The sequence below is a fragment of the Mesoplodon bidens genome, assembly GCF_964165515.1.
Source record: "Mesoplodon bidens genome assembly, chromosome: 2".
NCBI classification, from domain to species: Eukaryota; Metazoa; Chordata; class Mammalia; order Artiodactyla; family Ziphiidae; genus Mesoplodon; species Mesoplodon bidens.
Genome location: NC_138177.1, coordinates 6,390,973 through 6,418,283, shown reverse-complemented (window position 1 = coordinate 6,418,283; position 27,311 = coordinate 6,390,973). Strand labels below are relative to the sequence as shown.

Sequence of the window (27,311 nt, the reverse complement as noted above, 5' to 3'; positions counted from 1 at the left end):
TCAAAGTTTCATGATGTAGGCATGATAAATTAACCCATTAACCACATGATTAAACCCAATCTCCAGCCCCTTTCCCCTCCCTGGAAGCAGGGAGATGAGGAAGTACTGAAAGTTTCAATATTCTAATCATGTCATTGCTTTTCTGGCAACTAGCCTTCATCCTGAAGCTGTCTAGGGGACACTCCATGAGTTGCCTTGTTAACATAAAATCAGGCATGGTTGAAAGGTATGAATAACAGAAGACACTGCTATCACTTAGGACATTCCAAGAGTTTTTGAAGTGCTGTGTCAAGAACTACGGACAGAGACCAATTATTATTTTTTATTATACCGTATTATTCATCTCACTTTTTCATTACCTTGCTTCTTACATCAATGGGTAATTACCATATGATTGCTGAAGTGTAATTATGATCATCACAGGAGAAGGCTCAAAAGCAATTTTTAAAAAGCAGTCTTGAAGCAAATTGCACCATAAGCATGAATAAAATTCATTTTTATGAAATGCATCAAAATAAGAGAAATGAGGGCTTCCCTGGTGGCGCAGAGGTTGAGAGTCCGCCTGCCGATGCAGGGGACATGGGTTCGTGCCCCGGTCTGGGAAGATCCCACATGCCGCGGAGCGGCTAGGCCTGTGAGCCATGGCCACTGAGCCTGCGCGTCCAGAGCCTGTACTCCGCAACGGGAGAGGCCACAACGGTGAGAGGCCCGCGTATCGCAAAAAAAAAAAAAAAAAAAAAAAAGAGAAATGAAATGTCTTTAGAGGGAGATGAGACAAAAATTTCTCTTTTTTTTTCTATTGTTGTTTTCCTCTCTTCGGGTTCCTTGTTACCCGTCACATTTCCCATCTCTGCTTAGCTCTCATACTGTTTCCAATGCCCACTACATCAGATTTTTAGGAGGAGTGTCAATGACCCAATGACCAATGACTGAACATGGGAAGTACAGTTGGTCCTCTGTATCTGCAGGTTCCACACCTGCCAATTCCACCAACCACAGACTGAAAATACTGGGGAAAAAAAATTCCAGAAAGTTCCTAAAAGCAAAACTTGAATTTGCCACCTACTGGCAACTATTTACATAGAACTTACATTGTATTAGGTATTATAAGTAATCTAGAGATGATTGAAAGTACACAGGAGGATGTGTGTAAGTGATACGCAGATACTACACCACCACTTTATATAAGGGACTTGAGCATTCTCAGATTTTGGTCCCTGCTGGGGGGGGTGGTGAGAAGGGAGGGGTCCTGAAACCAATCCCCCATGGATACCAAGGGATGACTCTACTTTTAAGCAAAGAGTAGCAGTAAGGTAATGTCAATATCCAAGACAAGAAAGATAATGTAGTAGAAAATAAAACAACTCAGCAACAATGAAAGAATGATCAGATGAAAAAAATACAAACTAAAGCATGATGGTCTGGTCTATTAGGAGGTTATTATTGTGGATATTCTTCAGTGAGTTGTCGCTTCCAGAGAAACCTTTAAGAGTATTCCTTCTATTACCAATGGCAACCACATATCTACTAGAATGCAAGGTCTACCAAGAAAACATCAGCAACCAGGCTGAATGAAGGCTAACCTTCCATACTTATTCTTGCAAATCCTATCACTTCTTAAATTTGAATGACAACGACTTCATGACAAAAAAAAAGTGTCTTAAGCAGCCAAGCTGGTGTCTGTTTTAAATTCAAAATCTTGATTGTGTTTCTAAAGGTGAAGACCCCATCCGTGAAGGTGCAGGTGCATCTAATTATAGGTAGAATAAAATGATATTCATAATTGTGTTCAGAAGAATAAAAATCCACCACTTCCTCAGCCAACAGTAACACTAGAAAATATTATTGGGGATGTATTTGAATATTGGAAACAAAAATCAGTTTCCTAATACTAAAAATACCTCCCTGTGCTTAGAATACAAACATAGGAAGATAATTACTTTAAACAGTAAACTAGCTGTATATATATAAGTGATAAGGAGCACTGGTTAGAAATGAACAGTTACCATTATCACTGATGGCACGTATGTGAGATTGCCAGGGCTGCCATAAGGAAGTATCATAAACTGAGTGGCTTAAACAACAGAAATTTATTGCCTCTAAGTTCTGGATGCTCAAAGTCTGAAATCAAGGTCTTGGCAGTTTTTGGTTCCTTCTGAGGACTGTAAGTGAAGGGTCTCTTTCAGACCTCTCTCCTTGGCTTGTGGATGTCTGTCTTCCTTTTAAATGTGTCTGTCTCTGTGTCCAACTTTACCCTTTTTATAAGGATGCCAGTCATTTTGGATTAGGGTCCACCCCAATGGCCTTCTTTAACTTGCTTATCTCTGTAAAAACCCTATCTTCAAATAATGTCACCTGAGGTAGTGGAGGTTAGGACACCAACACATCTTTTTGGTGGGGGGAGGGACATAATTCAACCCACAATAGCACAACAGTCTAAAACATTTCTATGTGACAATCGTATTTCAATGGATAAAAATGATAATAAGTGAATTTAAAAAGGATTTTCCATGGTTTTATAGCATTCAAACCATTGGTTTCAATTCCACTTCCCCTAACTCCTCTGTTCCTACTAATTAGGTAATGTATTGATTTTTTTTGTATTCTTCTTGGAAAATATCTAGAAGATGCAAGGGTAAATATAAATCTAAAAAAAAAAAGAATTTCCCTGATGCCAAAAAAGAAAGAAAACTCCCCTCTCCCACTTCTTTTTCCTAGAGAGTTTCCTTAAAAATAACTTGGAATTGTAAATCCTTTCCATGTCTCTTTGAGATAGATACAAAGCCTGAATAACCTCTAGCTAGCTTTGTATCCCAGGAATGCCTTTCTCGGTGGGGGTGGGGGGGTGGGGGGGGCTTGGAACTATCTTTTTGAAATGTGAATGTAATGTATCCTGTCTCTCTCTTTGGGAGCTTAGCCTAGGTGCCTGGCTCCAAGTTGTAACTTTTTGCTTGCTGCAAAGTTAGAAGACATTTTATTTTTCCTTTGGATCAAGACAGTTAACATGTATGTAAATGACTGTATCTGCCTGGCTATATAAAGGGATAAGATGTCTTTCTGTCTTTGCAATGTCTTTAGTGGATTGCTGAGATGCATATCACAGTCTGGTTTAATGCTTATTCAAACAAAACTTTTCTACGTTTCTGAAGAGGACTTCTAGGTTGGATGAAGATTTTGTGGTTTTTTTTTTTTTTTTTTTGCGGTACGTGGGCCTCTCACTGTTGTGGCCTCTCCCGTTGTGGAGCACAGGCTCCGGACGCGCAGGCTCAGCGGCCATGGCTCACGAGCCCCGCAGCTCCGTGGCATGTGGGATCTTCCCAGACCGGTGCACGAAGCCGTGTCTTCTGCATTGGCAGGCAGACTCTCAACCAGTGCGCCACCAGGGAAGCCCGAAGATTTTGTTTTTAATTAATTCCCCAAAAGAGATCAAAATTTCATTTTGTTCTTTTTCCCTCATGCAGTAGATACACAATAATATAGACACACACATTTACCAATATGAAAATATCTTCCACAATTATGACCTTACTACATCAACTGACCTGGAATAAAACTGAATACACACAATAGAATATTTATTAGTGATGATGTCGACAATAGTAATTTATAATTATGAGTTTAGGGCTATTTATTTGAGTACTGATTATATGTCAAAACTGGGCTAAATATTGTGACTAGATTGTGTGCTGTGATCTTTGCAATGACCCTATCATTTGGCTATTACCACTATTTTCCAGAGACAAATCCCAAGGCTACAAATGTGTCATAGATTTATCCAGGTTCCAATCCTACAAAGTAGTAGAGCCTGTCTTCTTCATCATGGGGTGGGCCTCCCTCACTTATCATGGAGGAGACTGTACCGCACCAGGCCAGCATGGGTTCCACTGGATTCCCATCCGTGGGTTTGTCTTTGGATGTTGAGCCATTCAGCTGTGATTCCCACCCATTCCGTGCTGTTAAAGCAGTTTGACATAAGGGATGCTTTTTAAACATGAATGGCTTTAAGTTTCTCTTACTGCACTCACTCAGTGAAACTGAGCAGGATGTTGCCTTTTTGTTTTCAGTCTCCTAGACCTCCCCTGAGTTCCAAAGGGCAGATTCACTTACTAATTAGGGGAGTGAGGGAATGCAGAAAGAAGCAATTGTGCTCCATTTATAGCTATTATAAAATACTGGCTATATTCCCCCTGTTATCCAATATATCCTTATAGCTTATTTTATATCTATAGTTCCTCTTAATCCCCTACCCCTATATAGCCCCTCCCTCCTTCCCTCTCCCCACTGGCAACCACTAGCTTGTTCTCTATATCTGTGAGTCTGCTTCCTTTTTTGTTATATTCACTGATTTGTATAACCTTTAAAAATTGTGAATCACTGTAGTGTATATCAAGTATACTTCAATAAGGAAAGGAAAAGAAAAGAAAAAAGGCAAGGAAAGAAAAGAAAAGAAAAATACAGCAATGGGGCCTGGTCGTGGTTGCTCCTTGGGGGATGTACAAAACATTTACATACATATCTCTGAGTTCTGTGGGAACTAAGGCTCCCACCCTGGGGGAGGATGGTAACTTCAGGCAGAGCATAAGCTCATGGACCCAGACTGGTTGGAACGAGAAGGTTGATGATTGAGATTCCTGGAATACCACCTCCAACCAATCAGAGGAGGGTAACACACCCTGCAGCCCCCTCCCCAAATTCTGCCTATAAAATGTCTTCCCCAAAAACCATCAGAGAGTTCAGGTCCTTAGAGCACTTGTTGCCCCATTCTCCTTGCTTGGCCCTTCAATAAACCTTTCTCTGCTCCATATCTGACCTTTCAGTGTATTTGGCCTCACTGTGTGTTGGGCACAACAGTTATTTAATCTGCCTTAAACTCTGTTTCTCATCTGGAAGCAGTGCCTAAGAACAATGTAACTATGCCTATAAAGGGGCAGTGGCAAGGCTCTACCTACACAATGTATGCGACCAGCGTTGAAGATGGAAATCAACAGACAAGAGTACAGAAGTGGCCTCACTCAACAGTACATCACCCAGGAATCAGGACAGTGCCCAACGTAACAGGTAATCAAAATAAAATGAAGTGAAAGAAAAAAACTAACAACAACAACAAAAAAGTAATCCATCCTTATCTCTATTTTATAAATATTATTACAAACAATAAAGATGACATAGATTTAACACATTTTCACATGTATAAGATTGGATCTTATTTTTTTCTCTTACATCGAATTCTCCCAGTACACTAGTATCAAGTACACCTGGGATGCAAAATCCATTTATCCCCACACTCAGCCTGGATACTGAGGACGAAAACCACACCTTTCTGTCCCCATAACTTGACTTTGCAATAACGCCACTGTCTCCCCTAGCATTATTCTCATCTCTTCCCAATCCTAATAAGTCCCCACTTGAAAAGAGCCTCATTAAATACAATTCCCAATTCTTGATAAACTTTGACCTTCCTTTCCCCACTCCAAGACATTGACATACTCTCTTGGGTCTTAATTAGCTCTATCTGATTGCAGACATTTGTTTAGATTTGTGAGGAGAAAATTCATCTTTGGCTATTATAAAACCACTCTTATTTCTTAGGTGGACTTGAGTCTTTGACATGTCCATGCCAACTTTTTTTGCGTCCCAGATATATGTTTTTATTCATGGATGGCTCACTTGGGGTACAAATTTTGGAGACCTTTTAAATAAAGTTGTGAAGAGAGGTGTTGGCTAGGAAGGCAAGGAACAAGGAGTTTTAAGCAAAGGCAGATGTTCTGTTATCCTGAAGATTCCAAGGGCATTTATGACAACAGTCATGCATCTTAACATGTGACAGGCAGGTGGATGGATGCTCATGGGATAGAAGAGCAAGCAACTTTCAATTTTAATAAATATTTATAAATCAAAAAAACAAAAAAAACAAAAAGCTCTCTTGAGGTGACAGCCTCCCTTACGTAAGCAATAAACTTGGCTTTGTCTCAGATTGTGAGCTTGTGTCTCATATTATCTCCTTTGGGAACTGACTTACAACAAAGCCTACAAGTTTTCTAGGACTTTAAGGATTTATGAAAACTGCAAATTCCTATATAAATATAGATGTCTTGACATAGCACTCGTGATATTATCAATAATGGACATTATAAGTGAGTATATATATTCCTGTTGAGTTTAATTCTTTCATATATCATGCTTTCAATTTATAATTAATGATGATGGAATGAGATACCTCCATCATGTTCACTTGTGATATAAATGGTTCAAATCCATAAATCCATACTTTAAAAAAATTATAAATTAAGATTCTAGCTCCCATATAGGCATTCAAAACAGCATTTTTATTTTTACTATTTCTTTCTACATGTACAAATTTTACAGTTAGTCTTTCAACCCAAAAGGTTAAATGCAACTTACTTCATGATGTGAATTCTTACCTTTTCCAGCTTTGAAAGAGCAAGGGAGTAACAGTCTTTGGCTCTGAATTGCATGAATCTCATGTTGGCTGGGTGGGTGAGCTCTGTGATAATACTGAGACTGGAAAACAACCTGCATTTCAAAGAAACATTTGCATTATGCTAACAATCCAATATGGTATTTTTTATAACAACATATTTATGAGTGAGTAATACTTAGCTGTAGGCATAAAACTACACGCAACTATAAGAGCAGGCCATGCCACATCAACTGTTCTGTGCAATGCAAGAAAAATGAAACCCTCTTTCCCAAAGAATACTTTAACCAACATTTTAGCACCATAAGAAAAATAAATTCAGTAATTTGGCTTTTATTAGGCATTTTCTTGCCACAAATTCATAAAGCTGATTGAAGAAGTTACCTCGTGGATAATATTGAAATAGAAATGTGTAAGGTGAATATCCAGATTGGCAAAAATTTCCTATGATGAGCTTATTGTTCATAATTGAGTTCTTTGATCTTCTATGGTTCCCTGTCCTCACAGTATGTGCTTTGAAATGCCAAATCCTGCTACAATGAACTTCTGAGAAAAGCAACTATTTTAACTGAAATAACAACTCATTGTAATGAATTGAGGCCACGGTTCAATTAATGGCGTTGTTCTAGAAGGATCCTGAGACTTCCCAGTTGTCCAGAGTTTGGCATTAGTGTTCTTTCCATTTACCTCCTCTTCCTCAAACACACACGTCTGCAAACGCACACGCACCCATGCACACGCATGATTTCTCCCCCCCCCAGAAAAACCGGGCAAAATAAAACCACAGCAAACACCTTCTTATTGTCGCTGTGCTTGATGATCTGATCTCTAGCTGATGTCTGTGATCACTGGTAGCCGTCCTGGCTCAGATATTTTGAGATTCTCTGTGGCAGCCACATCATGTGATAATCACCTTTGCTCTCCATACAATATGTCTTCAAACCCAGTTATGGCCACTTCAAATTCCTACCGGTAGCTGAACCCATGCCTTGAACTCAGGCACTAGAACTGACTGAAATACGCCAGCCAGAAACATCTGGCTTGTGGCTCAGAAACAAATCAGCATCTCCAGCTGATCTCGCATTATCTGTGGGGTCCAGGAGTGAGGGCACTGTTACTCCATCTTCCTGAGCGCTTGGCTTAGTGTCTTAGAGAGGAAGCTGGGAGCCCTGACTCTGAACTCCAGAATGACGGATACGATTACCCCTTTCCTCGGCTCTAACTCCCTAAAGCTGATGGATGGTTAGCTAGACCCTCTCCCTCCTCCCAGGGAGTGAGGGCCTGCATGCAGGCTTGCTGGGCCTTCCCTGAGGGGTCCTCAGGTCAATTTCCAGGGGATTTAGTCACCCTATCAGTTAAGACCTAAAAAATGCTTTAAAATGCTATATTTCAGAGTTATCTGTGAAAACTATATGTGCCCTCCTGGTTACATTGCTGGACCGGTATCGAGACTTACCTAATCAATGACTTTGAAAACTACGGTATCATCAGGTTTTTCATGAGATCCACTCTTCGGAGGAACAAATATAGTCACATGGCCTCATCTCCATTTTGAGAGCTAATATTATTGTACTTTAAGTACAACAGGTGACTTGTAATAAGTTGGATTGAAATAATATCAGCAAAAGAACAATCAGAACATAATTTCTTTTGTTGACTTTTAATGTTAAAAGTATAATTTTATTTGTGCAGTTCATCATGGCTTACAATAGTTCTGTTACCTTGAATTGATTAAGGAAATGCTAAACCTCAGATTCTGTACAGGAGAGGTGGTATGAAACTTAGAGATACAGTTTGTGAAAGACTTAGCACAGTGTCTGATACATAACAGGTCCTGTTCCTTAGTTGTTGCGGTTTACTATTTTCTTAACTTTTTTTCTTTTTTCTCCTGTTGCTATTTCTGCTTGAAATGTAGTTTCCTCCCTCCTTACTTTCCTCCTCCACCTCTATATTTGGAATCTCAACAATTATTTAAAGTTCTTATCAAATCTCATTGAGATGAAGCTGTACCATTGCTTAAAGTCAGAATCCACAGTGGTTCCTGGTATTTGGATTATTTGTAATACTGCTTATTACGTTGCATTTTGCACTAAACTCTGGTTGGTTTCATCCACACCTCAGCCCTCCTACTAAAGCACAGCAGCCAGAAAGGCAAAGTTTCACTCCTAGCGTCCTAGTAGTACACATTATATTCCTCTAATTGATAATTCTTTGTTACAATAAACACATCTCGCAGTTCTGATTTGTGTATTTTTGGTTTAGTGGATTAAATCTTGATGAAGAAGGTGTGTGATTTAACTAGATTAGTTTATGGAGAAACACCATATAATCTGTATTCCTCAGGACTTTCTTTTAGAAGCTCTATTCTTGCTCAAAAGTCCCCAATGGTAGCACATTTGATTAAAAGTTCATTTTCTCAGAAACTTTTGAAAAATTAGAAGAGCGGCCTGATAGAAAAAAACATCAATTGACTTTTGGGCTGGTGCAACTCCATCTGGTAAGCCTAAGTAATGACAAATCTCGTACCATCTGGAAGTTTCAAAAGTATTCACTCAAGAAATATCTTCAAAGAACAATGTCTCTAAAGATATTTACCATGATATGGTGTGTCGATCAGCTGTCACAACAGAAACTAAAATGAATAAGTGAGAGTAGCAACATGGATGAATGAAGATAAAGCATGTAGTCTCATTTAGAGAATAAATGACATATTCATGATCTGAGCTTCTAAAAAGGAAAATTAACTGACCTGAGGTTTTTCTCTTTGTCTTTTCACTTTTTTTTTTTAAATCTTTTGGAAGGTTAAAGAAAGTTCCAAAACCCTATAATATCTAAAATTTACAGAGCATTATTCTTAGAGCTTTCCATGTATTGATTAATGTAATCTTCAGAACATCAGGTTAAGGACCTCATTGTTTGGGGCTTCCATCTGCACCCCCTGTTCCCTGGGAGAAGTTGGGGACATATGGCTCACTCCTGACTGCCTTTTCAGTATCTCTGGGTGTGTGCTGGTCTGAGCCAGGCCATGAAGTGAGCCCAGCCCTGCAGGGCAGTCCCAGTGGTTGTCTAGCAGGGCTCCCGATCAAGGTTCTCCACTACTGCCAGGCACCAACGCTACACAGTTCTGCCTAGCATGGGATCCCCAACTGCCTGACTTCTTTGGGTCTCGATAGTTTCCAACTTGTTTAGGAACTCGAGAGAGTCACTTACTCTTTCTTCAAACTCCAAAAACTACTCTATGATTTACTTACAATTATTAGTTTACAGTCAAAGAAACTGAAGCCCAGAAAAAACAAATAAAACGTTCAAGGTAACATTCTAGTAGGTAGCAGAGCCTGGGTCACACACAAACAGTCAGGGTCTAGAACACGAACCTGCCCCCCTCCCTATTTTAATAAATAGGTAGGTAGGAAAGGAAACTCAAATGACCCAAATAAAATAGTAAGTTATTAACAATATCTAGCAACATGTTGGAGTTTTGGATATTACAAGTCAACTCTATTTTAAACTTTTGTAATCTCTACTTCTGTATCTATCTGGAAATAGGAGCTGTTAGATCATAATTTCATTATTGTTGTTTCAATTTACTGAGGACAATATTTAGCATCTAATTTAGCAAATAAATATCAAGTGTTTGCTGTTGGAGAGCTCTGGTCTCCAGGAGATAAAAAATAAGTGGAACGTGAAATTCCCACCTTTAGATTAGTCTCTTATGATCTAATAGAGGAAACTGCAAAAAATTCATAAATTTTAAGGATGTACATATTTTCCTAAGGATGATAAAAGTGGATGACTGAAATCTGTGGTTCACAAATTAAATAGCTTTAAGATGCTAGTGAATGGATAGCTTGTGAGGAATATCTTGGAAGGCACTGAGATATATGGCCAGAGAAGGAATTTCTGAGGAAACAAAGAGTAAACAAATGAAAAATGTATCTCAACTTTCGGAAATTTTTATTTTCTTTGAGAAATATGGCTTTTATCTTTCACATATATTATTTTTCTAACTTTAGACAAATTTGTGACCACTTGAATTCTTTTGTTTATAATCCTTTTCTAACACATTACATCAAACAGATATATATATATATATATATATGTAGCCAGATGTATTTGAGGTTATGGTAAGAGTCAGTAATAAAATGATTGAGTGATCTAGTCATTGTATTTAGGTGACTTCTAGAGTTGAAATTAGATAGGAAAACAAAATTTATGTGATTTGCCATTTCCGTTCTATATAATTGAACCTACACCATTTTATGTTAGTTTAAACTGAGAAACTGCACTAAGTCTGCCACCTAGTGAAAATCTAGAACTAAATAATTCTTAAATAATGAAATATTTTATTGTAGTGCCCTTCATATCTACAAAATATTACTTGTATTCAATTATAATACTTTATATTTGCAAATTTGGTTGTCTAATAGATTTAATTATATATCTTTAATATACTAATACTGTACATCTATTTCTGAGCCTTAATATGACCTAAATACATTTTGAAAATATAACATTTTAGAAATAAATGACCAAATAAGTCTCTTTTCCCTAGGTACTAGGATCATCATAAAGCAATATAGTAATTGAAAATAATGTAGTTTGTTCTACTTTAAATTGTTCTACAATTACTTCTGTAGTTAATTCTCTAGTTTAAGTTTTAAATGACTTGTTTAATACTTTCCTTGTACATTGGAGCAAAACTTGCTATCCCAAAATGTCTTTGGCAGTTGAAATGGCTGTTTTTTATTCAAGACACATTTTGATGGGCCAATGTACTCGGTGATGTAAGTATAATTGTGTAAAATATCTATAGAATTGTCACCTGCTTGAATTAATTCATTTAATAAATCATTTTGACATGCCCAGGTATGTTAACCAACACAAAGATGAAAACCATACCATATACCTCATTTCAGAGACCGGGAGAACTCTGAGACTAGCTGCCTGTATATATTAAAGCAAAACAAACAAACATCAGAACATACAAATCTGAAAATTGTTTATAATATTTTAATAAAAATATTACTTAGTGAGCTATTGTGTTACACTATAAATTTTGATCTGTGGTGGCTGGGAATGATGTTTCTGAATAACAAAGGGTGTATATTATTATGAAAGGTATAGAAACACACTTAGATACATGAGACCCCAGTTTTAGACTATGATCGAATATTGGAACTAAAACTAACATGAATATATTTTTTCACAAATATTTTTAAAACACTTTAGATCTGAGTCTGGGGTAGTAGTAATAAACGACAGTATAATAAATATCAGATATCTCCTGCATTTAAAATTTTAATCCATGTAAACCAAACAAAATATTAAAAATTTTGCACTGTATAAAAAATCACTCTTGCATTGATAGGTATTCGGTATCAATGTTTTGAATTACATCATTTCCCAAGTGCCTATGTGTGTTATTTCTCAGTAAGACTATGACTATTTTGCTTGGCAAAAATAAAATATTCCTTTTTAATTTTTTTATTTTTATTTTTAACTCGACATTTATGCTCTTATAGTCCTTGCAATTCAAAAGTCTTCTAACTGGTCGGTTTTCACCCACTCTCACTTTTCCCCAAACCATTCTTCACACTGTAGCTAAAATAATATTTTAAACTTTCCTATCTTTCAATGATTTCCTGTTATTCTTAAAATAAAGGGCAACTTACTAAAGTGTTCTTCAAAGCCCTGAATAGTCTGGCTTCTGGTTTCCATCTCAGCCTCTGGCATACCTTCCTCTGGCTCTGCTCCAAGTCCTTGAATGTTTAGTACCTAGAGCCTTGGTATTTGCTGCCCCCATGTGGAATGCTCTGTTCATCTTTTAAGTCCACTTACTGCCTTTATCTTTTTAGTAAAAGACCAGTTCCTCAGGGAGAAGCATTCCTTCACCCACTGGACTAGATCACATATATCTTTCTATTTTCTTTCAGTAGTTGTCAAATTTATAATCCTCTAGCTAAGTCCTTAAATGACTTAATACTTTCCTTGGATAGTAGAGCAAAACTTCCTACCCCAAAATGTCTTGGGCATTTGAAGTGTTTGCTTTTCATCCAAGGCACATTTTGATGTGCCTATTTAAATTTAATTTAGATACTAATACTCGTTCATAAAAATGTGGAAACTTTCAATATTTTCCAAATGTATCGAGCGCCTTGTTAGGTAAAACTTTAGCAAGAGAAACTTAAATTTGAAAGTGAAGACCTGCTTTTCTTTTAATTTGGAAATCAGACAGGGGATCTTTGTGCAAGGAAGATTCACTTGAGTGTTTCTCTTAGAAATGTAAGGAAAGGCGCTTAGACAGGTAGGAGAGAAAGTTTAACAGGACCTAACTTGACAAAGACCTTATCTCCTAATGTCTTCTGTGTTCTGAAATGCTCTCTGGGGGAGGTGGCGGGCCAGCTGCGAAGGATTCACAGTCTCTTCTGAGCACAGTAGTGGAGCCATTCCCTTCCTCAGTGGGTCTGGAACCTCTGGGCTAGAGGTCATCCCAGAGGAAGTTTGCTGCTTTATGGGGCTACTAAGAACCCATAAAGGAAAACTCACCTTGCGAGAAAGAACACATCTGGCTAAGGACCCACTTAGGTCCTTCTGGAAAGACAGCTCATGCTGGCACAAAGCATGGCTGGAGGTTCCTCTTAGTCCAGCCAGCCTAGCACACACTTCAGAGTGCTCACTAAATGAGTGTTAAAACTCTGGACACCATGCTCTAGGCTTTGGATGTTAAAGATGAATCACTTCCTGGCTAGGTTCTCTGGGGCCAAACCAGCAAATAGGTAATTGCCACATAATGTGGATGAAGACACATTAAACTGTGTTGTCCAGCTTTCAATCACAAAACTATGTCACAGATGCCATTGCAGACGGAAAGGAATTCTCCCCATGCCCCCAAGGCTCCCCTAACTCCTCCTTCCCTTTCCACCTCTCACGCACATAAACACTGCCAGTCAATTAAGGTGCTTCTCCTGCTTGCCTTTGGTCTTTTGGGACTAACTTTGAAGGTCCTTGGACAATCCGGGGAGAAGAGAGCCCTGCTGAGTAAAGCTGTGAGTCCTAGTAAGCTAGGCAGGTAGGGGCTCAAGCGATCACTCTGAGCTTCTGAATAACAAATGTAACCTTATTCCAGACTGGTCATACCAGTTACATCAGTAGGTTGTGAACTAGAGAACTCTTACTTTCATTTCATACTTGAATTCCATCTCATTCTTGTCTCCTGGGCTCTAATATAAGCACAGATTGAAGACTTTTCTAACATATTCCTTCACAGTTTTAGAAGAAAGAATGTAAAAGTCAAAAAACCCCACATCCAAACAGAATGTCAAAATAATCAAGTTAAAATGGCATGGCCCAAACAGCTAAACAGTCAGAAATGCTAGCATAAAGTGTAGCATCACCCCATATAAAGTAACAGTATACAGTACTCTTTATTTGCCTAGTACCATCTTCTTAATCTCATTGAAATTCAGTTTCCCTCATCTCTGAAATGCATGTGGAGAATAATTAACCCTTCTTACAGTGTCAGTGTGAGGACAGGAAATCAGGTATGTAAAGAATCTGTCACAGCAATTGGAAAAACCTACCCTAACTTTCATTAGAACCTCCTCCTGTTCCAGAAGGAGTAATACACCCTCTAAAGTTACTGTAATGGGCAGTTCATTTAGAATGTAGCTAACTAGTCATTGAGCTATGTAAATAGTACATTTAAAGGTAGCATAGCACACGTTGAAAATATGTAACAAAGTAACAGTATACAGTACTCTATTTGCCTAGTACCATCCAGATACTACGGAGATCACAAGATTTGATTGTCTCCTAGAAATAAATAAGCCAAAGAAAATATTGCATCTAAATTCTTGCCCTAACTTTCTAACTAATACAGTAACCATGATGTCTGCTTACACATTTTCATGACCACGATATTTTAGAAACTGCAACTTGAGGACACTGCCAATTATTATCTGCCTATTATGTGTCTGGTGCTGCTGAGTGCTTTTCAGAAATCATCTCACTTAGTCCTTTCAACAACCTTGCTGGGCAGGATGATGCCATAGTGTGGGCATATTCAGGCTGCCCAGATTAAAATGAACTTGATGTTAGACTCTGGGACTCTTCTGAGTTAAAGCTTAAGCTCCATCAATACCAGCTTCATGACTCTTAAGATAGTTCTCACTTTACGTTAAAATGCTTCAGCACAAACAGTGTGATAGGTTCAAGGTTTGGTTTAAGAGAAACTCCAGGTGCAGCTAAGCATTCTATTTCACCACCCAGGGTGGCACAGTTAGTTTTTGTAATCAGAGTACACATCCCAGAATTGACATGGCTTCTGTTATAAATACTTCTATCAGCACCCCAGCCTTACCAGTTAACCAGTAAGAAACTGGCTCTCGTTTGAGGAAATGAATGATGGTCATAAAGATGCAAGGACTGGCCGAGATCTTTTAGACATACTATTGTTGAAATAATTTCTAGGCCCAAGATGGAGTGGCTCCTGCCCTGGCTGTCACGTCAGCAAACCAAAACCTAAACGTTCCTGTTCCTGTAAATGTCCCACTTGACCAGAAATAGATTATAGTCAGTCAGCCAACCCCCAAATGCCAAGCCAACTCTGGGCTCTGTACTTATATCCTTGTTCCTTATTCATTTTCTCTTTTTTCTCTTCCTTGTTTCTTATTCTTTAAGCTATAAAAACTTCCTGCCTCTCACCCCAGTTTGGAGTTCTCTGGACCCTTGGGAATGGAGACTGTCCACTTCATGACGTGTTAAAATTTGTTTGTATTACCTAAATTGTGTTCTTTAAACATGTTTAACACTATTTACTTTTGCATACTCGATGTGTAAGAATCTAGTTCCCTTGGAGATGGGGCCCTAGGCTTTTATCCTAAATAAATAGTCTGCTATCCACCCACTGTGACTGGACTTCTGGGTGCCTGATGCTTACTAATAAGAGTAACTGGATCCTCTCTCTGGAGTGCTGTCATCTGCCTCTAGGAAATTTCATGCAAGCTGGTGGGTAGAAAATCTGAAAGGACAGAAAACTGGGAGTAGGAGGAAGACAGAAAAGGGAAACAGAGTTGAGATCTGTGTTAGTCCATAGTAGATAATCAGTAATTGGCTGTTTAGGGTTTCAGCACAGGACTGTTTGTCATGACTGATCTTGGAGTTTAATCTGGGTAAAGAGGGAAGATAGCCCTCAGGTGACTAAGGACATTAGAATCAGTGGACAGTAGATCCCAGCAGAAAAGGACTGCTCGGAGTGGGGGATATGGGAAGCAATGAGGTAGAAAATAAGTAGTAGTGCTCAGGGAGTTGAATGAAATTCAGAATATTGGGGGGGTAATTTTTGGTACTCTAATGACCATGAGAATAGGTGGCTAAGGTGAGACATCGAAAGGACCATCTGGGTAGGATTTTTGAAAACATCAAGAATTATGGTAGAAGCAGGGTTGGTAAGAGTCACAGTGAATGAAGAAATGAAACCTTCAAGGAACGTGGCAGAGTGACCTCAAGGGTGATATCTGACTGACTGCACCGATAAAATGAAACTACCAAGTCTGTACGATTTGGGTCATTTATCTACATAAATGGTATTCCATATACCATAGGGACCCACTTGTATCTGACTCTTTTATTATGTAAGACTAGCCTAGTTTAGTATGCCTAGATTAACAGCTGATGAATTACTCCATAAAAAAGTTTCATAGATTTTTTAAAGTTTATTTTAAATATTACCATATTTTTTAAAATTGGAGTATAGTTGATTCACAATGTTGTGTTAGTTTCAGGTGTACAACACAGTGATTCAGTTACACATATCTATCTATCTATCTATCTATCTATCTATCTATCTATCTATCTATATCTATCTATATATCTATATTCTTTTTCAGACTCTTTTCCCTTATAGGTTATTACAAAATATTGAGTAGAGTTCCCTGTGATATACAGTAAGTCCTTGTTGGTTATCCATTTTATATATAGTCATGTGTATATGTTAATCCCAATCTCATAGTTTATCCCTCCCCTCCTTTTCCCCTTTGGTAACCATAAGTTTGTTTTCTATGTCTGTGGGTCTATCATAATTTATTTTTTCCTGAAAAATATCGTTATGTACTTAGAAAAATGATAATGCCTTTATGGGCACAGGAAAAGAGAGATCAAAGTTTGGGTATTTCATAGTTCTTTTTTTTTTTTTTTTTTTTTTTTTTGCAGTACACGGGCCTCTCACTCTTGTGGCCTCTCCCGTTGCGGAGCACAGGCTCTGGACGCGCAGGCTCCGCGGCCATGGCTCACGGACCCAGCCACTCCACGGCATGTGGGATCTTCCCAGACCGGGGCATGAACCCGTGTCCCCTGCATCGGCAGGCGGACTCTCAACCACTGCGCCACCAGGGAAGCCCATATTTCATAGGTCTTTTCCAATTTCTGCTTGAAACTATTCAGTGTAGATGTTTTTATGAGCCATAAAAATTGCATAATTTCTAAAATGTTCTGCTGAAGATAGGTAACCTTAATAGTGAAAAGATCCAAAATCATTCATTCACTCATACAGTCATTCTTTCAGTATGTGATGCCTCCTCCACCAGGTACTCAGGGAAGGCGGCCTTCCCATCATCAGCAACCACGTGTGTGGCTACCCTTAGTTATTCTGGTCAGCTAGTTCATTGAAAAAGATTAATTAGAGCCTTTGCACCTCTCAGCAAGATGGGGGTTTATTATTCTCTTGAAATAAAAATAATTCATTCAGAGAATATGTCAAAGCAATAGAACTGTCACCATAAGAGAAATAAACTCAGAATAAGCTGAAAATTAAAATGGCATGTTTAATCAAAAAGACCAGGATCCTCTCCTGTTAAAACTATAATTAGATTTTGCCAAGCATGGAATCAAAAAGTATGATTTTACTTTATTCATTGGCTATAAATCTCATCCATCTGAATTCATTTTCTACCCTGTGGTTCCCTTTCTCATTTTCTAGAGAAAAAAGAATGCTTATATATATGTCATATTTTCAACATGTGCTATGCTACCTTTAAATGTACTATTTACATAGCTCAATGACTAGTTAGCTATATTCTAAATGAACTACCCATTACAGTAACTTTAGAGGGTGTATTACTCCTTCTGTACCAGGAGGAGGTTCTAATGCAAGTTAGGGTAGGTTTTTCCAATTGCTGTGACAGATTCTTTACATACCTGATTTCCTGTCCTCACACTGACACTGTAAGAAGGGTTAATTATTCTCCACATGCATTTCAGAGATGAGGGAAACTGAATTTCAATGAGGTTAAGAAACATACTCAAAGTCACAGTAATCTTCTGCGGGAACCTCTGGGATAGAGATCATGTCAGATGAAGTTTGTTGCTATATTGTTCCAAGGTCTGTAGCTTTTCTACTCTGCCCCACGTAAGTGATAAGTCTATGGCTAATAATTATAGTAGCTAACATTTATTGAGAAATTGAAAACGACCCGGCAGGTACTAAGGCATTATATATTTTAAAATCTCCAACAACTTTGTGATTAAGACATCAAGGGTTAGAGAAGGAAAGTAATTTGCCTAAAATCATATAATAAATAGTCAACTTAAGTGAGACACACATCTTGGCTCTCTCTCCTGAATTCTGACCTCACACTATAAACAGATAATTATTCTCAATATATGATTTGCTACAATACAAAAGTATGAAGTGAGGGGAGATAAAGATAAGAGTTCAGATTGCTTTATTTACTTTCGTCATTTGGTAGCTCAGATATTTCCTTTAGACTTCTGCAAAATTCATAAAACTGAAATAATGATCTTTTAGTTATTTAAATTTTAAGATGATTTTAGGAAGAATCATTCCAAGTGACACCGATGTCTTGATTTATTGACAGTTTGGACTCTGCTCACAGCATGAACTTTTCTCTTGTCAGTATTGCTCATTCTTATGCAAAGATGACCCTAAGGGGAATTCCTATCCGGATGGGTTTAATTATTGAAAGATAGGAATTGCCTTTCGTGAGGAAGTGAGGATAACATTGTGACTTGGCTCCTAACATGGGTATATTAACCTTGCAATCTTTTCTTCCTGGTTACTCAGAATGTAAATGCATACCTTTGGCTACTGCTGGGCATAAAACCAAAATTAAACATGCATGGTTTGGCAAAAATCATGAATGTTACTGCACACAGTTTTTTAGAATTTCTTAAACTATATGAAAAAACAAATGCATTATTCTTTTTATTTTTAAAAGAACTGCTGACCTGGTGTTAAAAATTAAACTTCACACAGCACCAGCCATACATTAGGTCCTAAGTAAGTATTTGTTTTATGATGAAATGAATAAACATAACTGCAGTATAAATGTCTCATGTTCATTCTTTATACACAGAGTCACAGAGTCATATATTTCACAGATGTTTAAGGGCTGGGTTATCCAGACATTTACCTGAAAAGGGTCTGCACGTTTACAATCGTTTTGGCATCTGCCATGTAGTCTTCCTCTGCACTCATGGTGCTTTCTTTGTCCACAACCACCATGTTGGCAGCGAAAGTCACTCCACACCTGAGTAAATCATCTAGACTTTGATAAAAACCAACAGAGAAAAATGAACTTTCAATAAATCTCAGTACTAGGATGGTGCTAAAACTTGCTTACACCCCTGCGCTTATAGGCGTATAGGTTGCCCTTATACGTGGTTTTCACAGAGTGGACACTGGTAGATGTTATGGGAGCTAATATAAGACAGTATTCTCTACTGATATGAAGTAAATTGTATTTGGGGTTTCTTTATGCTTCATTAGATCTCAACCATTTCAAAGCACATGCATTAAGGATCTTTATTTAATAATACTTATTAATTTTATAAATAAAATATGGAAACACCCATTTTGCAATCAAATAGAATTAGAACATGTTAGAACCTTGTTTTTACAATTAGCACATTATTTCAAAGACACACATTCACATTTTTTTATCCCTGAGGCACTTCTGGTAAGAATAAAAATGAACACATATTAATTTAGATGGTCAAGCCTAATAAGGAAATATATTTATTAAAAATACTTATTTTTAAATGTCTATTATTTATTTGTGTAAAGCTATGTGTTATAGATTGGTCCTACACAGGCAAGAGCACGTAAAATATATAAATATCGGTTGCATTCAAGCCTACCTTTTAGCCACTTTTGAGCAAGTGATTGAATGAACTAATTTTGATGGTTGCAGGAAATAATTGCTAAACTACGACACAAGTTCCTATGAGTTACCACAGAGTCAGTCTTCTCCCCATCACTGATAAAAATTTTACCTAGCAATGAATTTAAAAACAATGTTACCATAAAAGCTAAATTAAGAAAACCATTATCTCATTGCCTTTGCTTCATACAAACTACAAAAATAGGACTGAACTGGATAAGGGAGATTGTATCAAAACTTGAAGGAGTGCAAGAGTGTTCTAGGTTCAGAACTGATTGAAGATAGATAAGAAGAATTGGGCTAATTGATTTCTACATCTTTTGATTTAAAATGAGAAGTGTAAGCCTTAAAGAACAGTAGCTCTTTTTAGCTTCTTAAATGGAAGAGTCAGCTCCCCAAGGATCTTCTCCAAGTGCATGATCACTTGAATTAGTCATCTCACTAATTCACTAGAGGGAATTTTCCTTTTATGGGAAGGCAAGAGGCAGGATTTCTTACTCTTTTATATGGTGAGAGAGTACTACCAAAGCTTTGAGTCCAAGATCCCCAGGAGTAGTCCAGAAAAAAATAGTTCACTTGAATCAGGCACAGTGTTCTGTGGCAGGGATTTTATGGCTAAAACTGTGGAAACAGAATGTTATTCCAAATAAATTTCCTATGGTGAGAGGGGCCAGGACCATAACATCCAATCAGTATGATGACCAAGTTTAAATCTCTAGGAACACTTTACTAGGGTGTTCCTTTTATCTAGGAAATTCATAATTGTTCTTACATCTATTAAAATACATTTTTTAAAAAGAAAGAAGTAGGTGGAAAATGAATGTGATATGGTCCCTTAGGTACCATAAAAATGATGCTTAAATCTTATGTCTTCAACCGACCTTATTTTAGTGGTAATCCACTTTCTCATATTTCATTTCTTACAATCTTTACTTCCCTGATTAAAAAAATTATAATTGTCTATATAGGAAAAGGGAAAGATAAAGTGGTAGAAGGTAAGCTTGACTGAAAAAAGATACACAAATAGAAGTGAAAATAAAAATGAATATTTCATCAACAATAAATCAATGAAGTTGAGACTTAACAAAAAACTTAACTATGAGAGTTCCTGTATTAAATAGTCACTAACTACCTAAACCTGTATATATCAGTTAATTCCATACTCAAAGTATTGACCATTGTAGTTGACACATAACTTTGGCAAATGATTTTAGTAATTATTATTAAATATGTTTAAATCTAAAGACATCTATAGAATCTATAGAAAATATATAAAATTGGAATGACATTTCTGAACCACATAGAAATTTTTTTGTTCTTCATGTTTTCACTTTAAATTATTTATGTTCATTTAATATTGTATTACATTCTTTCTTTCCTTTTTTTATTTGGCTACCGATTTATTCTTATAATTCTGTGTCTATCATATGTCTCCCCACTATCTTATCTACAAAGCTACTGCCGATTTTTTTCTTTAGCACTATTGTTTTACACAGTTTGGTCACCAGATGGCGGCCCAAGAAAAAAGTCAACATGGATGAAAAACAGTTACAGATAATCTAACTGACATTGCCCCTCTTTCTACCTTTCTCTGACTTCCTTTTCGAAGAGAACTAGAAGGTAAAGGAATGAATATAGGTGAATGTTTGTGAGTGTGTTCTAATTCATTCATAGTTTTCTTTGCTTATTTATGCTTACGGAAAATTTCAAACATAAGCAGAAGAGAATACTATATATTGAACCTCCTGTACAAATCACCCAGCTTCAATAATTAGCAACTTGTAGCCAATCCTGTTTCATCTCTAATCCTAGGGGTTTGATCCTTTCCATTCTTCTTTTCCTCCCCGTAAATACTTTTATAGGCAGAGAATTCATTATATAGTTTACATCAAAAAAGACAGATGAGAGGTTTATTTTATATCTTTTAAATATAATGTTCTAATGAATTTTAATAGAATACTCTCACAAAAAGAAACATTACTATTGATAAAATATGGATTGATTTCATTTTCATGGATTTAAATAATAGTTTTAGTACATCTACATTTTAGTTAGTTGGTTAGTATTATGCAACTGATAACATAAGTTATTTTAATGTAGAATGGAAGCTAAATATATGTTAATCTGTTTGGCCTTTAATGTGTCCACAGCCAATAAACACTGTCAAAGTTACAAAGCTTTGTTTTTTCAGCATCTACAAGATGAAATGTAAGCATGAGAGTTCTCAGTGGATAACTTTTAGCATTTTATTTGGAATGTTTTGGGCTGATTTTTTTTAGAATGGAAAATTAACACATTTTATAAGCATACTAGTTTTCTGATCTTTTAGTTTTTGCATTTGTTATAATGTCATGTTAATGCATATAACAATTTGTATTTTAAAACTGAAGCATTGCACACATTTGACCTTTAATTAACAAATTTTGGGAAGACTCTAATATGTTACCAGAATAGACTGTCAAGGAAATGCTCCAGTTAATAAATCTGATTTAAAATGAGCATTTCCAAATTATTTTGAAGGTTTCCAGAAGTTATGATAATGATACCGATGCATCACAATGTTGAAATTCTAGGTTTTCTCTACAAAGATGTTAACAGTAATAAAGTTACTGCTATAGATGACACAAAACTGGAATAGCTTTAGAAAGGGAACAAAACTGACATGCAACAAGATTTGTTTCAATTCAACAACAGATTACTGCTTAGGAAGTTTGAATGCAAGATGTATAACACGAGAACATAAGCTCCACATGCAATGTACATCATATTTTCAACACTGAAATGGCAAATTACACTCATCATGCAACACAGGGGTGCAGCACACGACAAACCACGGGACACCACACTAGTTAGTGTGCCAAAGATTTTGTCACCTACTTGTCAATAGAGCCCACCATGTAGTAAACCATTGGAAACCAACAGATTGCATCCAGAAAATGCATATCTGGCCTAAGTAGCAGATGGGTTACAAAATGAAACACAATGTCACAACAGTGGCAGCACTTCTAGGGAAAGGAAGTAAGTTGACTTAGTTTTCATTTCCAAAACTAAACACTGTTGACAAGATTAATTTTAAGTGCCTTTTCTCTTAACATTAATTTTAAAATGTCATTTGCACTTGTTATGAATAATACAATGCACTCAACAATGATAAAAACAAGTTGCATTTCTGCTTTCTAAATCAGAAACATTATGGCATTATTCTACAAAAACACTGAATTGATACTCTTAATTTATGACTAAAAAGTCTTGTCAGTGAGTTTAAAATTATTCATGCTGAGAAAGTCTTGTAAAATGGGGAACTGATGATTTTATTTTGATGATATAAAGCATAAGGAACTAAATTAGCATGCCTATTAAGAGCAATTTTCTCTAAGGGATATACAGAATCACATGTCCCTTAATATATCAACATATCAATAAATAAATATAGTATATGTACCCATCTATCTATCTATCTATCTATATATATATTATATAAAATTAAAGTAATTCACCTTTTACATTACTGATTTCTTCAATATATATTGTTGAGCAAATCTGTATTGCAACTGAAACCTTTACTCTTTATGCATATTTAGGGAAAGAATCATGAATCTGGAAGCTTCCTTAGAAAGTTCCTAATCTACTGTATTCATTATGTAATTCTTTGAATTTGTATTCATTTTGAATTATTAATTCTCTCATGCATCTATTAACTCAGCATATATGTATCCAAACAGTTTTATCTAATGGACATTTTAGTATACGCAGGTGTATGCAAAAAGAATATGTTGTTAACTTGTACTGTAAGAAATAGAGTTTTTGGAACACGTAAGTAAAAGCACAAAATTACAACACGTTTTAATCTGAAAAAATAAGGAACAGGTTGCACTCAGGAGACAGAGTTCAGGATCATTTCACAGAGGAAATATTTAATTTGGATGTTGAAGAATGAGTAGGAGTTGACTCAGTAAAGGAGAAGCAAAGGGAACCTCTAGGCAAAGGGAAGTACAGCCCCTGCAGTATCCCAGGTGCTTCTCCCTGAAGCCTGAAGAAGTCTTGTCCTCCCTGATTTATTTTCTTCCTGTTGATCATACTCATCTTTTTCCACTCTAAAGAAAAATAATGCTCAGTGCAGTGAAGCATAAAAAGAAAACTTCCAAAGACTATCCCTGTTGATTACTTTCCTACCATCAATAAATTACTTCCTAACCATTTTAAGTGGCCCCATATTACTACATATTATAAATGTACCACAATTCATTTTAAAAATCCTCAATTATTTCATTTATGCTATTTTCACCTTTGTGCTATTAATTACTGGAGTTAAAAGCTATTTCCAATATCCTGCTATTATAAATGTTACTCATCTGGACATTTTTGGATGACTCTTTTTCTAGCATTTGTTTTTATCATTTACCCCAAAACATTCATAAAACTTTTCACATTAGTGAATCACGCATTACAAATTTTTTAAAGCTCATGCTGTAGGTTGTTTTCAACAAACATAATCATATACAGTCCCACAGTGGTCTTGGCTAGTGCCTACCAGTTCTTCTCTTTCTGGGCACTGCTCTGCATCTTAAAATTAGAGGGGGTATCCTCACTGCTGACTCAAGACCCTCCATGTCTCTTACCCACCTCGTGATTATAGAAGAATACGTCAGGATACAAGTGACACAAGACAGGGACAGCACTGAGATTCTGTGGTGCTTTGAAAGATCCTTTTGACTGCATTTTGGGGGTTATTATTTTGTTTTATCTCTCTTTGCTCCAACATAGTTCCAGTCAGATAAAGTGAGTAGCTCAATAACTTGTGTAGCAGAGTTGGGTCCATAATTCCTCATTATTAATTCCAGAGCGATACCGTCTGGAATAACCTCCTCATTTTAAAAAAATTCAGATTATTTCAATTATTTACACTATCTTCGCTGACCATCTGTCCACTGTAACATATCTGTCTTCCAAAGTCTTGCAACAGTAGTTAATGTTATTGAATAATTCAACCTAATAAAGATACCAAAAATTTTCCATGTGATAAGAAATACCGGGGTCACTAGTCCTTACGTTATGCCAGCTCTTCTGTTAGAGCTAAAACTGAAGATTTGGCCTTTGTATTTTTTTGTTTTGTCCAGTAGAAATCATTCAAAGTATGTAGACATCAAAATCATTGCCTTATATATTCCTAAAACTCATGAATCTTACTGACATGCAATTCTGCCACAAACATGTATTTACAATGCACAAACAATCTTTCAAATCCTTAGAAATTAACATCTGTATTGTGGTAGCATGGTTCATCCTTACATGAATCCAGCTATGTTACAAGGCAAGGCAAGTCACCTGAAACCTGGTAAACATATAATACTGATGGAGCATATCTAATGTAGGGAGTTTAGCATGCCATACCATGTAAAATTTAACTTGTATAACAAAAAGATCCATCTGATAACGGTGGCTTGAAAGGAAACCTGAAATATCAAGAATATATCAACCATACGTTCATATGGATTATTTTGGCTCATTTAAGTAAATCGGCAAAGGTTTTGATGGCACTAAACTGCTTAGTAAAAAAAAAATGAGCACATCCTTCATCAGAGTCCTAACTGTAATTCTATTAAGAAACATGACTATTTTTGAGTCTAAATATCTTCATTATATTTAAAATATCTTCATTATTATATAAAAATTTTCATTATATGCAAATATGAATTAGCTAGCTATTGACAGGAAGTTAAAAGTTTTGGGAAATTGCATGGATTTGCAAGTTGAATATCATTTTTTCCCATTTAACTAATAACTATAATGAACTTAATTTTTTTATTTCAAATTCAAGAAAAGAATGCAGTGAGAGTTTATTTTGCTAGCATTTCATAATTCCACTTTTAAGAAGTTTATTTCTCCCCTAAAACTATAGTAGTAGCTTAATTTCAACAACTTGAAATAAATTTCCCTTTTTTTGTTAATTGGGTTTTCACAGAAATTCTCCCATCAGTTTAAATAGTGACAATGTCCTTCTCTTGAGTGGTAGAAGGGGGAAACTGACATTTCCTCACTGCTTTTTATGAGTCAGATATTGTACTAGTGCTTCATATACATTATTTTATACACTTGCAAAATAACTTAAGATAAATGTTCTACTCATTTTATAAATGAGAAAATTGAGGCTTACAGAAATTCTGTAATACGCAACAGTCCTATCAAGGTCTTATTTCAGATCTGTATGAGTCTAAGGTCTGAATGTCTTTAATAAGGACCCTGACATATCAGACAGTTTATCATTATTTTTGAAATAAGCTGAACTGGAGCTTACTTGTAGCTATATGTGGAAAGAAGATTGATTTAGTAAAGGGATAGCTTAAACAAAATGTTGTAAAAATTAAGAAGATAAGGCTGGATCTTGTACTTTAACCTTGTGTAGCTTTGGGTAATATATTTCAAAGTGTTTGACTCTCTTTCCCATGTCTCATATGAAATGGTATCATGAGATGACTAGACAATTTTTAAGGGTGAGATGGTAATCAAACTATTTAAAATCAGTGTGCCACAACAACAGGCCCAAGAGAACAGATGGCCAATCAGTCAGAACTGAGACCAGCTCTAATGAACAAGTATCAAGTGTAAGATGTTTTCCAAAGTACCCGGGTTTTATGTAATTACCATATGAAATGGAGAAGGCCTTCTATTTGGAAACATTGTGAAGACTTATTTTGACATATTATGTATGTGAATATCATAAATTTAATTTACATTTTTAAATCCCATATTTGTGGCATCTGTTATTTGTTTCTGGTATATTGAATAAATTGGTCATCAACTAAATTTCCTAAGTAGCATGTATTGATATTATTTTCAGCAATGCTCATGTGCATTTAAAATAAAGTCAAACCCCACTAAGCTAATAATTGTAGAAGTGTGTACAATTATTAGTGTACAAATTCTTATAACCCAGAAGTATTTTAAAGAAAACGTCATATTTCTTTGTAGTACTACAGGATAGACTGAAAAATACTAGCCACAGCAGAGAAACAAGTATCTCATTGTTTAAAAAAAAAGAAGAGGATTGCATAAAACTTCCTGGAACATTATTTACTGGTGTTTAGTGTTTGCTTCCTCATTCTCAATCAAAGGAACAGAGAACAACAAATAAAAATGTAAGATACCGTTTTCGGGAAATGCACAGGAAGGTGATAAATTTTACAGCCCGAGCTTTCATCCCAACGCTTTGAAAAAAAGTTAAACCCCATTAAAATCATTTAACAAACAACATCATGTGAATAGCTAGATTCCAAACTGTAAGTCCTTAGGAAAGCAAAGAAAACAATTTAATGCAAAATATTCTAAAGTTAAAATATTCTTGTTTCTAAAAACAATTGACAAACAATGTATTTTTGCATATATCAAAAACCTGTAAGTAAAGTAAGGTCACATAGTTGAAAGATGAATGAACTATGAATTGCAGAAAATGTTCTAATTCTAGAATTGACCTTGGAACAAATCATTTAACTTCTTTGGCCTGCTTTTTCCTTTCTATGAAATAAGAGGCAGTGGTGTAATCAAGTCACACAGATTGAATTCTTTAAATGTTATGATTGTAATTCGTAAGCTTTGAGATCTTAAGCTGCTTGGTACATCTTTCTGAGGATAAATCATCACTATATGACATGGATATATTTTTTATGGAAGTACAATGTGAAATAAAGGTTAGGTAT

General features: G+C 36.2%; 1 protein-coding gene across 9 annotated transcripts in view; it reads right to left on the bottom strand.

Annotated features, from left to right (window-relative positions):
- The window catches only part of KCNT2 (potassium sodium-activated channel subfamily T member 2), a 354,137-nt gene that overhangs the window by 57,242 nt on the left and 269,584 nt on the right, over positions 1–27,311 (bottom strand). For all 9 annotated transcript variants that reach the window (XM_081225686.1, XM_081225691.1, XM_081225687.1 and 6 more), the window contains 2 exons: positions 18,868–19,002; positions 6,423–6,534 (listed from right to left, as the gene is read on the bottom strand). In XM_081225686.1, coding sequence (XP_081081812.1) covers positions 6,423–6,534; positions 18,868–19,002 — 247 coding nt within the window. The remainder of the gene's footprint in view (positions 1–6,422; positions 6,535–18,867; positions 19,003–27,311) is intronic.